Source organism: Phoxinus phoxinus (assembly GCF_949152265.1).
Source record: "Phoxinus phoxinus genome assembly, chromosome: 11".
NCBI lineage: Eukaryota > Metazoa > Chordata > Actinopteri > Cypriniformes > Leuciscidae > Phoxinus > Phoxinus phoxinus.
This window is the reverse complement of record NC_136886.1, coordinates 27,765,385-27,779,125: the sequence shown is the minus strand read 5'-3', so window position 1 is coordinate 27,779,125 and position 13,741 is coordinate 27,765,385. Positions and strand designations below refer to the sequence as shown.

The 13,741-nt window shown below is 34.9% G+C and overlaps 1 protein-coding gene across 2 annotated transcripts; it reads right to left on the bottom strand.

Moving 5' to 3' along the window:
- Positions 1-35: 35 nt before the first annotated feature.
- On the bottom strand, positions 36-13,113 carry slc15a1b (solute carrier family 15 member 1b). Of its 2 annotated transcripts, XM_079627245.1 has the most exons (24): positions 13,098-13,113; positions 12,078-12,125; positions 11,837-11,868; positions 11,596-11,680; positions 11,304-11,445; positions 9,880-9,999; positions 9,578-9,677; positions 7,961-8,051; positions 7,749-7,832; positions 7,550-7,632; positions 6,067-6,153; positions 5,896-5,985; positions 5,733-5,777; positions 5,574-5,606; positions 5,180-5,268; positions 5,024-5,105; positions 4,694-4,813; positions 3,345-3,476; positions 3,166-3,212; positions 2,977-3,084; positions 2,751-2,865; positions 1,372-1,509; positions 1,166-1,273; positions 36-1,066 (listed from the first exon to the last, which is right to left on the bottom strand). In XM_079627245.1, exons 2-24 carry the CDS (start codon positions 12,082-12,084, stop codon positions 854-856), a joined length of 2,151 nt encoding a protein of 716 aa, XP_079483371.1. In that variant the 5' UTR covers positions 12,085-12,125; positions 13,098-13,113; the 3' UTR covers positions 36-853. The 2 variants fall into 2 exon arrangements, with proteins under 2 accessions (XP_079483371.1, XP_079483370.1); XM_079627244.1 differs by lacking the exon at positions 13,098-13,113 and having other exon boundaries at positions 12,078-12,191.
- Positions 13,114-13,741: the final 628 nt, after the last annotated feature.

Sequence of the window (13,741 nt, the reverse complement as noted above, 5' to 3'; positions counted from 1 at the left end):
TTGGTGTGATAATTCAATATAATTATCAAAAATGTACCAGTAGCATGGTAGTTATATTTATTTTTATTGAAGCACTTCATCAAAAGTTGATTCTTTCATAGCTTATTGAAGCCAATATAGTTTAAAATCCATTTACAGTTTTATGTAGAAAAAATACAATAATTTAAAAATACATCCAGGAAACACTGAACTCTAATGCTCATAGCGGTATGCAAGTTATTAGGCACGTTTTTATTGTACCCCATCAAATCTAGTCACAAAATAACAGCATAAACTAAGGTGAAAATGAATGACTTCACACAATACTGACTTACCCATTAATTGGAGTAGATGAATGGCTATTTATAAAAATTATTTAGAATATTTTCTCAAAGATTCAAACCACAATTACAGAAACAGGAGACGTTCTGCATTCAAAATAGAATCGATAGCAGTGTGTGTGACTTACTTCCAGTTTTTCAGTTAAACTGTTTTTTTCATGATAGGGTAAAATGCATTGCATTTTTTTTGCCTAAAAAGAGCATCAATTGTTTCTACTCTTAACTGATAGTAACATAATACACTTATAAATAAAACCTGCCAGCAAAGGCACCAACACGCGTGACTGTGACACACTGCCACTTTAACATTGATCTTAACAGTCTGATACTCTCCGAAACCACCGAACCTTCTGACCTTGGTCGGTGTCCCAAACACCATTCAATTTGAGATAGAATTAGCTTTATCTTGGGCTGATTGTCTTTTCTGCAATAAGAAATCCAAGCCTAACTGTGATAAAAATGGTGCATCAGTAGTAAATGGAACACCAACACTTTTAAACCACAGATAAGGAGAGAAAAAAGAAGCGACGTGTCTAGATCTTGGTTTGTTTGACGTCTGTGTTCTCGTACGCAGCATTGTCTTTCGTCATCATTTCAAGCTCTTTCTTTTTCTTATCTTCTGGCTCGAACTCCATAAATTGAGCCTCGATTTCTGTCGGGTCCATGTAGGTGTAGAAGTAAGCCATGATGGCAAAGATGATGCTCACGGCCACCAGGAGCGACGCGAACAGCAGGTATTCCGCCCACTAGAATCACACATGCATACCCATGAGCTCGTAGCAACACAGATGCCAACAGAAGTCACTTTTGACTAGGATTTTATTCGGGGGAAAAAAGCGGTATACCTGATCTGGAAGTGAGCCTGCCTCAGCCACGATGAGCACGACGATGTTCCCCACAGCAACAGTCAACAGCCAACCAGCCTGGAGGACTGACTTCATATTGCTTGGTGCCTAAACAGGAGCACAGCCAAGTTATGAGACAATGATAAAAAAAAAAAGATTGATTTGAGTGTTTCTCCATCTCGAGAGTTCCAGAGAGCACTCCATACCTGTGAATAGGAGAAGTCCAGACCGGTGACGGAGAAGACCACTTCTCCGCAGGTCATCATGAAGTACTGAATGATCTGCCAGGCCATGTGGACTCCGTTCGGCTCAATCTCCTGCACCGCTGTAATGCTCTCGTGACACTGCACACATTCAGACATGGCTGCTTTATTTACACGTTCGAGATGAACAACATTGCTAGATCTGCTATTAGCCACTAAAGGTCCAGTAAGTCAACAGTAGTTTAACGCAGTGCTTCTCAACCTTTCTGACCTGAAGGCCCCTCATAATCCAACACCATATTCAAAGGCCCAGCAATATCAGCTAAGATATTTCCTCAGTTATTTCTGCTGTAATTATGACAACGCCCCTCAAACTTGTTTCCAAGTTGTTGCGTGTGTGTGTGTGTATTTATGTATTATGTGTAATTATCCACAATTCATATTGTGATTACAAAAAAGATATATGATTGTAGTTTACATCTTGATTTATGTTTTAGCATTCCAATCAAGTTGGTATATTTTAATATATCAATAATATTAATATAACATTTTATTTATAATAATATATTTGTCATCTGCAGGCCCCTTAAAAGTTAGCTCATATATATATATATACACACACACATACATACAAGCTTTTATGTTAGATGCAATTAATCAATTTGACGGCACTGTAAACACACCGTTCAAACATGTATTTGATAAAAAAATACAGTAAAAAACGTAATATTGTAAAATATTATTACAATTCAAAATAACTTTTCTATTTGAATATATTTTTAGATGTAATTTATTCCTGTGATGGCAAAGCTGCATTTTCAGCATCATCACTCCAGTCTTCAGTGTCACATGATCCTTCAGAAATCTTTCTAATACGCTGATTTCCAGCTCAAGAAACATTTCTTATTATTATTATAAATGTTGAAAACAGTTCTTGATTCTTTGATAAACAGAAAGTTCAAAAGAACAGCATTTATCTGAAATAGAAATATTTTATAACATAATAAATGTATTTACTGTTTTGATCAATTTAATGCATCCTTGCAAAATCAAATTATATATTTTTTTATCTTACTGACCCCAAACTTTTGAGCGGTAGTGTACAATGTTACAAAAGCTGTCTATTTCAGATAAATGCTGTTCTTTTGAACCTATTCACTGTTGTTCTGGACCCCATTTACTTTTTTCTATGGCCAGATTGAACTAAATAATTCTCCTCATTTGTAAGCCACTTTGGACAAAAGCATCTGATAAATGATTAAATGTAAATTACTAAATGGATGAGTAAATGGCAGAATTTTCATATATGGATGAACTATTTCTAGTCCTAACCATTCATAAGAGTGTTCACACTATAATCTGGCTGTAAAGTTGTGACTTACATTATCTCCAAAGCTGAAGTTGCCGGGGATCAGGACTGTGTAGGAGCTTCCAAAGCCCAGCTGCATGATGTAGGAGCACTTCTGTCCATCTACGTTCTCAATGGTAAAGTTGGCTCTGGGAAGGGGACATCAAATCAATGAAGAAAAGCAGCCTAGCAACTCTGCAATTGTATCTGCACGACAGCTATTGTGTATGTGTTATGTATTTGTACACAGCAGCACGTACTTGCCATGGGCAACCATTAAGTATTCTGATCCTTCTAAGGGAGAGAGCAAACTCAGCTCATCAGACTTTATCGTGACGTTCAGCAGAGTCCTAAAGCCATTCACAAACCTAAAACATATGTTTGCTGTTAATACATTTGAATTGGGCACTAATTTTCAATATTACGAAATAATGAAAAATGCACTAAACCTGATGGCATTCAAGCCTTGGCTCGGTTTCTCCCGCGTGTCGTTGAGCTGTGAATGAAAGTGAAGGGTTGATCAAACACATGAATGCAATGCCACAGTTATAACTACGTTGTCCTTGTGATATTAAAACAAGAAGAATAGTTAACAGATATGCAAGGAAATACCAAAATCAGCACTTACAGTCGCAAGCATGCCGTCAGCATTTATTAAAACTGTGTGCCTCATTTCCTTCAGGAAAGAACCTGTAGTATTTCTTCCTCCCACAGAGACTGCAACGTTCATAGCGTCGAGTGACATGTATTCGTTTGAGGACTGGGGGAGCACAACAACAGAAAAGAGTTTGCAGGACGTTTACATGCAGATCTACAGTTCTCACTACATGTGCATATTGTTTCTTCACCTGCAGACATCTTTATGTCCCAGGGGTTGATTTTCATGAAAACTAACAAAGTTTTAAATGTCTCTAATGCTCACCAAGGCTGCATTTATTCGTTCAAAAATACAATAAAACAGTTATATTGTGAAATATGATTGCATTATTTGAAATAAATGTTTTCTATTTTAATATATTTTCCTGTGATGTCAAAGCTGAATTTTCAGCATCATTACTCCAGTCTTCAGTGTCACATGGTCCTTCAGAAATCATTCTGTATGCTGTTTTGGTGCTCAAGAAACTTTTCTTATCATTATCTATTTAGAAAACAGTTGTGCTTCTTAAACTTTTTGTGGAAACACGATAATTTTTTTGCAGAACACTCATGAATAAAATGTTTTTATATGAAATAAAATGTTAAAGTCTGAATAAAACTAATAATGTTACTGACCCCAAGCATTTGAATAGTAGTGTGTCTTAGAAAGTTTATGTTATGCTTTCATTTCAAATTTAAAAAATGAATATAAACAATTAAAAAATTTTTTTTTTTTGAAAATAACACCAATAAAGTCTCTCAGTTATAGTGTCAACCATAACAAACAATTCTGCCCCTAATCAAGTTTTTTCTAAATTTAGTGTACAACTGTATCATTGAAGAAAAACATGAAGGGATAATACCAATTGTGGGCAGAGTATTTTATTGGGTAAAATTAAAAACTTTGGAAATTGTATTTTATGTATTTGTATACATGTATTTGTGATACATAACACTGTAAGACAAAGTAAGTTTGTTTTAAAAAGCAATTTAAAACGGTTTGCTTTATTTTAACAAAAAAAAAAAAAAGTCATTTCCACCACAGAACACGACTGAATACATAATTTAAGATGTGGTGGAAATGACACTATGGTCTGAATTTTTATGTAGTAAGGAAATATATACAAAATAAATTTCTCTGTGATGTTTGCATATTAGGCATGACGGTAGATTCATTCAAAAATACTAGTGAGTGTAAAATATTGTATAAGAGTATAGCGCCAAAATTCCCATAGGTTAAGAGACACCCATTTACCCATTTGTTACTTTCTTTTAAATCTGGGTTTCCAATTCTTTCAAACACAGTTTGGTTAAACTTGATGTGTCATTGTGTGGACTTACATCAAAAGCAGGAACATCAAACGGTTCTTGTCCCTCCACTATAACCGGCAGAGATGTGTTCGCCAGGTTCAGGAACTTCACCTGGGTTTCAGAGCTTGAAGGGAACTTGGGGAGCGTTTTCTGTTGGATTACAAGACAGGCATTGCTTTTCATTGCAGAGAACAAACAGAATATAAAATGCTTTGTGATGATTATTGTGCCAGAAAGATAAGGCATAAATCAAGCCAATAAGCATCAAGTACCAATTACAATCTTCGAGCATCAGGTTTTGTGTGTGAGATGTTATTGCAACCTGTCTGCTAGATTGCAAAGGATCCGTTTGATACTTACGTCAATTTGAATCTGCAAAAGAGCAGCAGCCACAAACGCTAACGCCGCGAGCAGCATCCCGATAGTCATCTTCCTCAGGGGCCTGGAAATAACGTCACACGATCACATAACACGTCGTGTCGCGATCACAAATGCAACACGTTGCCCAGTACTTACGTGAAGTTAATATGGCACTTTTTGATAAGTGGATAAATTGCAGAGTCCATGATCGGCACCATAATCACAATCAGCACGGGGTTCACGATCTGCACCAGAACACAAATGATGACATCAGTACAAATTAATTATATATATATATACATAGTGATGGCTGCTGAAAATTCAACTTTGACATCACATACATAAATTACATTTTAAGATATATTAAAATAGAAAACAGTTATTTTAATAATATTTCACAATATCACAGTTTTTACTGTATTTTTGATCACGTAAAAAAAAAAAAAAAACTACAATGTAATATCATCACATGGTTATTTCATATCCTGTCAATCAGGATGCAATTATAGTAAAATACAAGAATAAACGGTGTAGCATAAATCGGCCTCACCTGCATCTGATCTGGCTGGATTATAAACGCTCCCTATAAGGACACACAGAGAGAGACAGAGAGAGAAAGAATAATATAAAATATTGCAATATAACTGTCCTGATATGTGCATTTTAGTTTCTTTAAAACAATTGAAATGCAAAGCTTTTTCAAACTTACAAAGTTACCGTCCATAGTGGTGGCCTGAAGAGTCCAACGGGAGCCCTGGAAAAACAACACGGCTCACATTTAACATCAAGCCGGAAAACAGATGAGTGTTTGTGTAAGAACACATATAGTTGAGTATGGCATTTGTAGCATCATTGTGTGTTTGTGCACTGACCTGCTGGTCAAATAAGGCCCAGAACATTGGCAGAGGAATATAGAGGAACAGCACCTTCACCACCATCTTCACCTGAGCTATCAGGAGTTTCTGTAAAGAAACAGACAGTGTCTCATTATATCAGTGTATCGGTCAAGGTCTTCGCTATCTTTCTGTTGTAATGCAACGTACATTGTATTTCTCATCCGCCCAGTCCATCCAGTGCTCTCTCTTTGGGTATTGCTTACTGCGGTGCTTAAAGCGGTTTTTAACTGCAAACTGTAGAAGAAAACAAAAACAACAATCATCTAGTTGGACTGGATAGTCCTTTCCCATGTGACTTGATGTTGCATACCACAACAATTACATATGTAAGGGATAAGCCGTGGATTATCCCGCTTATACCACGGTCATTTGCCAGCATTGACAACTCAAAGCTGTTATTGATGTTTGGAGCGCGATATTTGACAGGAAGGGTAGAGTTGATGGTTATTTTCGCCAGTTACGGCTTGTTAGATTGCATTCTGCCCACTTTGAATCAGACACAGAGATAAAGTAGTGCGTAAGATTACATTTATTTGAATGAATGAATTATAGCATGTGTGTGTGTGTGTGTGTGTGTGTGTGTGTGTGTGTGTGTGTGTGTGTGTGTGTGTGTGTGTGTGTGTGTGTGTGTGTGTGTTTTAAGTTTAAAAAATTCACTGACAATGTTTGGCATTAACTGCAGGTGGTGACATTATTATAATATTTACTTATTAAATTCTGATTGGTGTTTATCAAACATAAGTTACAGATTTACTAAACAAGACAAATTAGAAAATTGTGACGCACAAAAGAAAGAACACAGATGCAGATCATTTCCATACTGACCAACACAATCTACCAAGAACAGCGCAAATTAGCTACATGCTTTTTTGAGCATTGTAGGCAATGGCGCAAATACCAGTAAATTCACTAGCGCAAACCTTATTAAATAACCTTGCATACTCTCCTCCCATAAATTTTGCGTCTGAAAGGGAAACTCGAACAAGTGCTTATGCAAAAAAGGTCTGCTGCAAAAATGTACATTTTTTTTTTTTTTTTTTAAGTTTTCACTGTGTGTCTAGAGTAAATATTGACAGTATTTTTTTGACGCCAAAAGAGGGTTTGCGGGCCAGTAAATCTGGCCCATAGTCTATTAATGGAATGTGAACTCTAATTGAGAAGTCTCATTTTATCACAAATTTTTCCAAAAACTTTAACACTATAAGTTGGCAAACCCACCCAAACCACCCCAAAAAGACCTGGAATTCAAAGCAGGTCTTGCAGATTTTTATTTTGTAGGCCTACTCATACATTTAAATTACTCCTAACTTTAAATATTTGAGTAAGCTAATTCATACATTAAAACGAAACTTGGCTTCATCAAGCTTAAGCTATTCCAATAAATGCTAACTTGCTAACGTTAATTGGTAACACAATGCTTTGATAGCATTAGCATAGCATAGCAATTGCTGAATGAGTATAGCAATATTGAATAATTACCATATTATAATGGCGAAACAGGGTTTGCGGGACAGTAAATCTGACCCATATTAATGGAATGTGAACGGTTTGTGAGAAGTCTCAGTTGATAACTAATTTTTCCAAAAACTTTAACACTTTCTTTAAGTAAATATAATGTTGTTGCTCTTACTCCAATGCATTTCATGACTTGTAGTAGGATGTTGCCCTTGGGGGATTCCATGGTGTACATGCCATGGCCTGCGACGAACACAACTGCACAGAGAGAAAGAGAGAATAACTTCAGTCCATCAAGGCTGCCATCGAGTGGTCATAAATGGTATTGCACATGTCAACATAAATAAGAGGAAATGAAACCTGCTGTAACTTACTAAGAGCAAACACCATGAGAGCTGCAGGGACCCCAAAAGCCAGCGGGAAACAGCTCCGCTTTGAGTAGATACCACAGTCCTGAGCTGAAAAACACGACAAATATAAACAAAGACTAGATAGATTGTTCGTATGTGTATTTACCAAAGCACCATGAAAAATGTGACAACAAATAAAATAAAAAATTATATTCTGATTTTAACAAAATACACACATCTCAGAATTGGTGTGATGAGGGTGGAGAGAAGACTGCCAGCGTTAATGGACAGGTAAAATATGGAAAAGAAAGTACTTCTTTGTTTTTCCTGAAATAAAATAAAAAATAATTATTAATATCACATAAATACATACATTCAGTAAACATACAGTAAAAACAGTACTATTCAAAATTATTATTACAAGTTAAAATAACGGTTTACTATTTTAATATATTTGAAAATGTAATTTATTCCTGTGAAGACAAAGCTCCAGTCTTCAGTGTCACATGATCCTTCAGAAATCAATCTAATATGCTGATTTGGCGCCCATGAAACATTTCCTAGGCTAGTATTATCAATGTCGAAAAATGTTGAGCAGTTTCATATTTTTTTGGAAACCCTGATATACTTTAAGGATTTTTTGATAAATAGAACAGCATTTATTTAAAATATAAGTCTTTACTGTCACTTTTGATCAATGCATCCTTGCAGAATAAAAGTACACTGTATACCCGAATAAGTTGACAAAACCCCTCCAAAATTAGGTAATCACTTACATCAACATTTTTAAGTTAAGAAATTTAAAGCAGGACTTGCAGATTTTTACTTTGTATTCATACATTTGAATTACTCTTAACTTGAAATATTTGAGTAAGCTGATTCATGCATTTAACTGATCATAATCTCAACTTAAATATTTTTTTTTGTAGAGGAAACTTAGCTTTAATATAGCTATTTCAATAAATGCTAACTTGCTAATTGGTAACACAATGCTTTGATAGCATAGCAATTGCTGAATGAGTACGGCAATATTAAATATTTACCATATCATGCTCCACTTGTCACTGATGTAACCCTCCAAAAACCCATCATTACAGAAACTCTTCTAAATTAGCATAGCAAAACAATAAACACTTCTAAATCTCCCACTTAACATTAATCTTGCGCAAAAAAACATTATATAACTCTTAAATTTAGCATTTACTCTCCCCTTTGGAGTGTCATGGCAAAGCATGGTGTACAATGCTCAGCCGTTTTCAGTTAAATTTAATTAAGCTTGTCTAAATAAAAAGAAAAGTTCTAAATACTCACAAAAGTTAATTTGATTGAACTAATTTGTTTCATTTAAGTTTGCCCAACTCAAACCAATGAATTAAGTGTTACTGTTTACAGTGTATAAATTTCTTTCCAACAACAACAACTCTTAACTTTTTCAGTGCTGGAAAAGTACCTCAGAAATGTGTACAGCCTGAAAACATGCAAGCGTGTGTGAAACACAATGTTACAATATGAGGAATGTTGATCTATTTCCCTAATAGATAAATACATTTTTCTCATACTGTAACATTCCTCTTCAATGTGTCACATCATGTTTCACACGTTGTCCACTGGCCTTTAGACCTCACGTCCCTGTGGCAGGGGTGGAGGGGTGTAGTCTACAAATCACTTCATATCTCTATTTGACAATCCACTCCATATCAGAGACTAAACCTTGAGCTGATAACAGCTGATTTACACGAACACAAGAATGTGCTGCTGAATTCAGTTCATCCGCATTAATATCTGATTAGGGTTGGGTGTGTGTCTGTTAAATGCATGTATATGTGTGTGTGTGTGTAAAAGAGTCCACATGCCTGGTGATCTTCAAACTGATCTCCTCCAAACGCTGCCACACAGGGTTTAATACCTCCCGTTCCCAAGGCAATGAGGATGAGTCCCAGCATGGACAAGGCACTAAGATAAGAGAGGAAATTGAAATTCACACTAAAGACACTCTGATCATGCAAATAATGTGATGAAATAAACCAACAATAGAAATGTCAGTATATTTAAACAATTTTGTTTTATGTGGCACCTAATAAAGAGCATATTTGTTATATTCACAATAATACTTCCAAATTGTTAAGGATAAAGCATGTCCCAAGCGGTAACTCACATATGAAAGGTCATGTTGTCAGGAACACCGTCTCTATCGGTATCTGTGATGTCATGGATGGCACTGACAGCCATGATCACCTGGCCAATGGTGTACACTATGGACAGGTACACGATAGTCCTGCGAAAAGTCGAGATGAGGGATAATGTACAAATACATACACACAAGTCTTTTGACTATGGGTACTTAGTAGGGTAGACCATGTACAGTTGGAACAGAGGGACACCTTAACTTGCGCACAACACTCCTAACCGAGATATTTGCTCCAAATATGCACAGTCATTTTCTACCATAAAAGAGGATGCATGAGTGGAGCAACAAATCCTATGACTTTGCCTAAATAAACTCCTAATTACTGCTTACTAATACAGTAGTTAGTAAGGTAGTTGTTAAGTTTGGGTATTTTGTAGGAATTGGATAAGGTTAAGGGATGTAGAATATGGTCATGCAGAATTAGGCATTAATATGTTATTTATAATAAACAGCTAATATCCTAGTAATATGTATGCGAATAAGCAACTGGTTAATATTGAGAATTATTAAAACTAAATGATTATAATTATAAGAATTATTCAAATTTAACTAAAGTGTTACCAAAAATGTAATTAAATTATTATGCAAATAGAGTTATTGATAATTATTTTAAATGTAATAATATTTCCATGATTGTTTTAAAATAAATGGCAATTATTTCATTTTTAATTCCACACTATTTGCCACACAATGGGTTTTAAAATACACACAATACCATTCAAACGATATTTTAACGTTTTCGAAAGCAGTTTCCTATGCTCATTTATTTGATCAAAAATACAGTAAAAACAAAATATTCTTACTATTTAAAAGAACTGTCTTCTATTTTAGTACGTGTTTAATTTAATAGTTCAGCCACGAAACTCTATTCACGTTCTGATTGGTTCGTTTATTGTAACGTTCTCAGCCAATCGATTTTACGTATCCATTACCATTTCCCTTTTATAACCTCGAATCCCCTCCACCTCCCCAGCACCACCTGCCTAGATCTGCAGGAAACTGCTATTACTCCAGTCTTCAGTCACATGATCTTTCAGAAATCATTCTAATAAGCTGATTCGCTGCTCAAGAATCAATTCTTATTATTATCAGAACAGCATTGTTTAAAATGGAAATCTTTTGTAAGAATGTAATAGTCTTTACTTTCACTTTTGATTAATTGAATGCATCCTTGATGAATAAAAGTTTTAATTTCTTTCAAAAAATCTTACTGACCCGAAACTTTTGAACGCCATGTAGCAGTTTTGAAATTTTAGACAAATTGTCCTTTACATTGATCATCATAGCTAGGGTCCTTAAACCATCCATGACTTGATATACTGCATTTTGCATTCCTAATAGGGATAGTATGGTAGTACTCAGTCCATTTTGAACATAATTCTAAAACTCACTTGAACTTGCCCAGCCACGAGTCTGCAATTATGGCCCCCATGATGGGTGTTAGGTAGCACAGAGCCACGAACGTGTGGTAGATGGTGGTGGAAAAATCATTGTCCCAACCGATAAAATACTTGAAGTATAGCACCAGCACCGCTGCAAAACAGAGACAGGGAAGAAAAGCACAAGAGATGGATGGAAAATATTAAGGAAAGCAATAGAGATATAGACGGAGGGAAGTAAACAAGTAAAACAGAGATGAAAGTTGACATTATTGCACGTGTGTATGTTTTCGTGTATTCTTACCTTTCATGCCATAGTAGGAGAATCGCTCACAGAACTCATTCACCACAATGAAAAATATACTGACAGGATATCCCAAGCAACTTGGCTACAATGAAAAATCACAGCTTAATTAAAATATGTCCTAATAATGTGCTAGCATATTAGAATTATAATGTTTTATATGAGTATACTATAAAAACATAATGCTTACTAATTATGTGTTGATGTGTGTATATATACATGTATAATATAGAGTTCTCACCCTTTCTTTCCTCTTCTTTTTTCCCTCCGTGTCTGCAGAAATTATGTAAAATCATTAAAACAGTCCTAATATGGATTCAATTTGAGTTTAGTTTTTTCAAATGTCTTCACATTGTAACATAATACTTGCACAAATTGTGCATCATCTTGTTTAAGCAAAGAATACACACTCTCTCGCTATAAATTCAGATGTACAAATCCAAATTATTATTTTGTGCCCATAAACATCCAGGTTTACTCACCTGCCATGATGACTGAGGCTGCCTACTACTCCTCTTGTAAAGAATATCCTTTAATATAGAGATGCACACTCACTCACTCTCTCTCTCACTCACACACACACAATATCTGGGACAGACAGAGATGTACTCTGATGGAGACAGGTAACAAGGTTTTATAGACTCTGGACAATAAAATGTTTCCTTGGCCACCACCTGGGTTAAAAAAAGATTGAGGTAAATGTTTATGACAGCATTTGTGACCCGTGACTATATGTGTGTGCGTATGAGTGGGAGGAGGCAATTGAGGAACAGTTTAGTTATTTATGGCACTCTTATCAAGTTATACAGCCAATCAAACGATAGGACTTTTTGTCCTTTGTAATAAAACAGGCAAGTTAATGAGTAATTAATATACTTATTTTTTTATCATTAATAAAAAGAAAAGGAAAAAAAACTATATAGAAAAGCACTAAACATCATTGTTTTCCATATTATATATATTTATTTATTTTTTGTTGTAAAAACAAAGATTTAAACATGAATCAACAAAAAGTTATTTTTATTTTATCATATTATTTTAAAACTCATTTCAAGTGATTTAAATACACTTGTCTGGTTTTAATATGGTATATACCCAATAATAATTCTGTTTATCTTACAAAACGTTAAAATATGACTCCCACGCATGAAGTTTAAATGGAGGCTGATTTAAAATAATATTTAACTTTTCTATCTGAAACAGATGTTGATTAGATATGATAAAAAATGATGGCGCATCAAAATATTCCCAACAACACATCACATGATTGTTCTAAATACCCCCAATTATGCCATTTATCACGTTGTCAGGAGAATTCCCCATAACAACAATACAACGCAGCAGCTGCATACATACGTCCAATTTACATTATGGGATTTACTGACTGTTAAGTTAGAGTGATGTGAATGACACTTTCACAAAGCACACTGTCAGCTGTTAAACAATGTTGAAACGGCTAAGTGCACCGAAAAGCAGAAGATAACCTGGACATGAAGACTCACATTAGATGAAAGGTGTTTGGAGATGTCTAATTCATTGGAAGAGAGAAGTAAACAAACTGCCCTCATCCACACAGAGATGTTGCTGCGATACAATGGTGACAATGCTGGAGAGGGGGCAGGGGCAGTTTGGCATGAGCGACTGTGTGTGTAGATTGAGAGCAAGTCAGCAGGTTTGATTCAGAATGCACTTTAAAAAGCAAAATTAAATCTTATACAACGTCAAAAAAAAATAATATATATATATAGTTTTTTTTTAACAATATATAATGTATGGCTGCAGCATACTGCACAAACATCATACTGTATTATAATAAGTCATCATAAGGATCATAAGGACTCATAATCACGACTCATAAGGATCTTGGTTGGTGTATAATAAAGTTCACAGTAATAAAGATTAACATAAAATAAATATGTTCATAGGGGGCAACTTTGAAGGAAAAACAAGAACTTATGTAAGATAATACATTTTATTCAGAGATTTTAGGGACATTAATATATTTCCAGAACAGATTCTTTTAAATAAAAATACCCCCCATATCTAACCCCAGATACAAAACAATTTACATTTAAACAAACATAAATGGTTATAAAAATCCTTGTTTATTCTTTTGTCCATATATATATATATATATTTCACATCT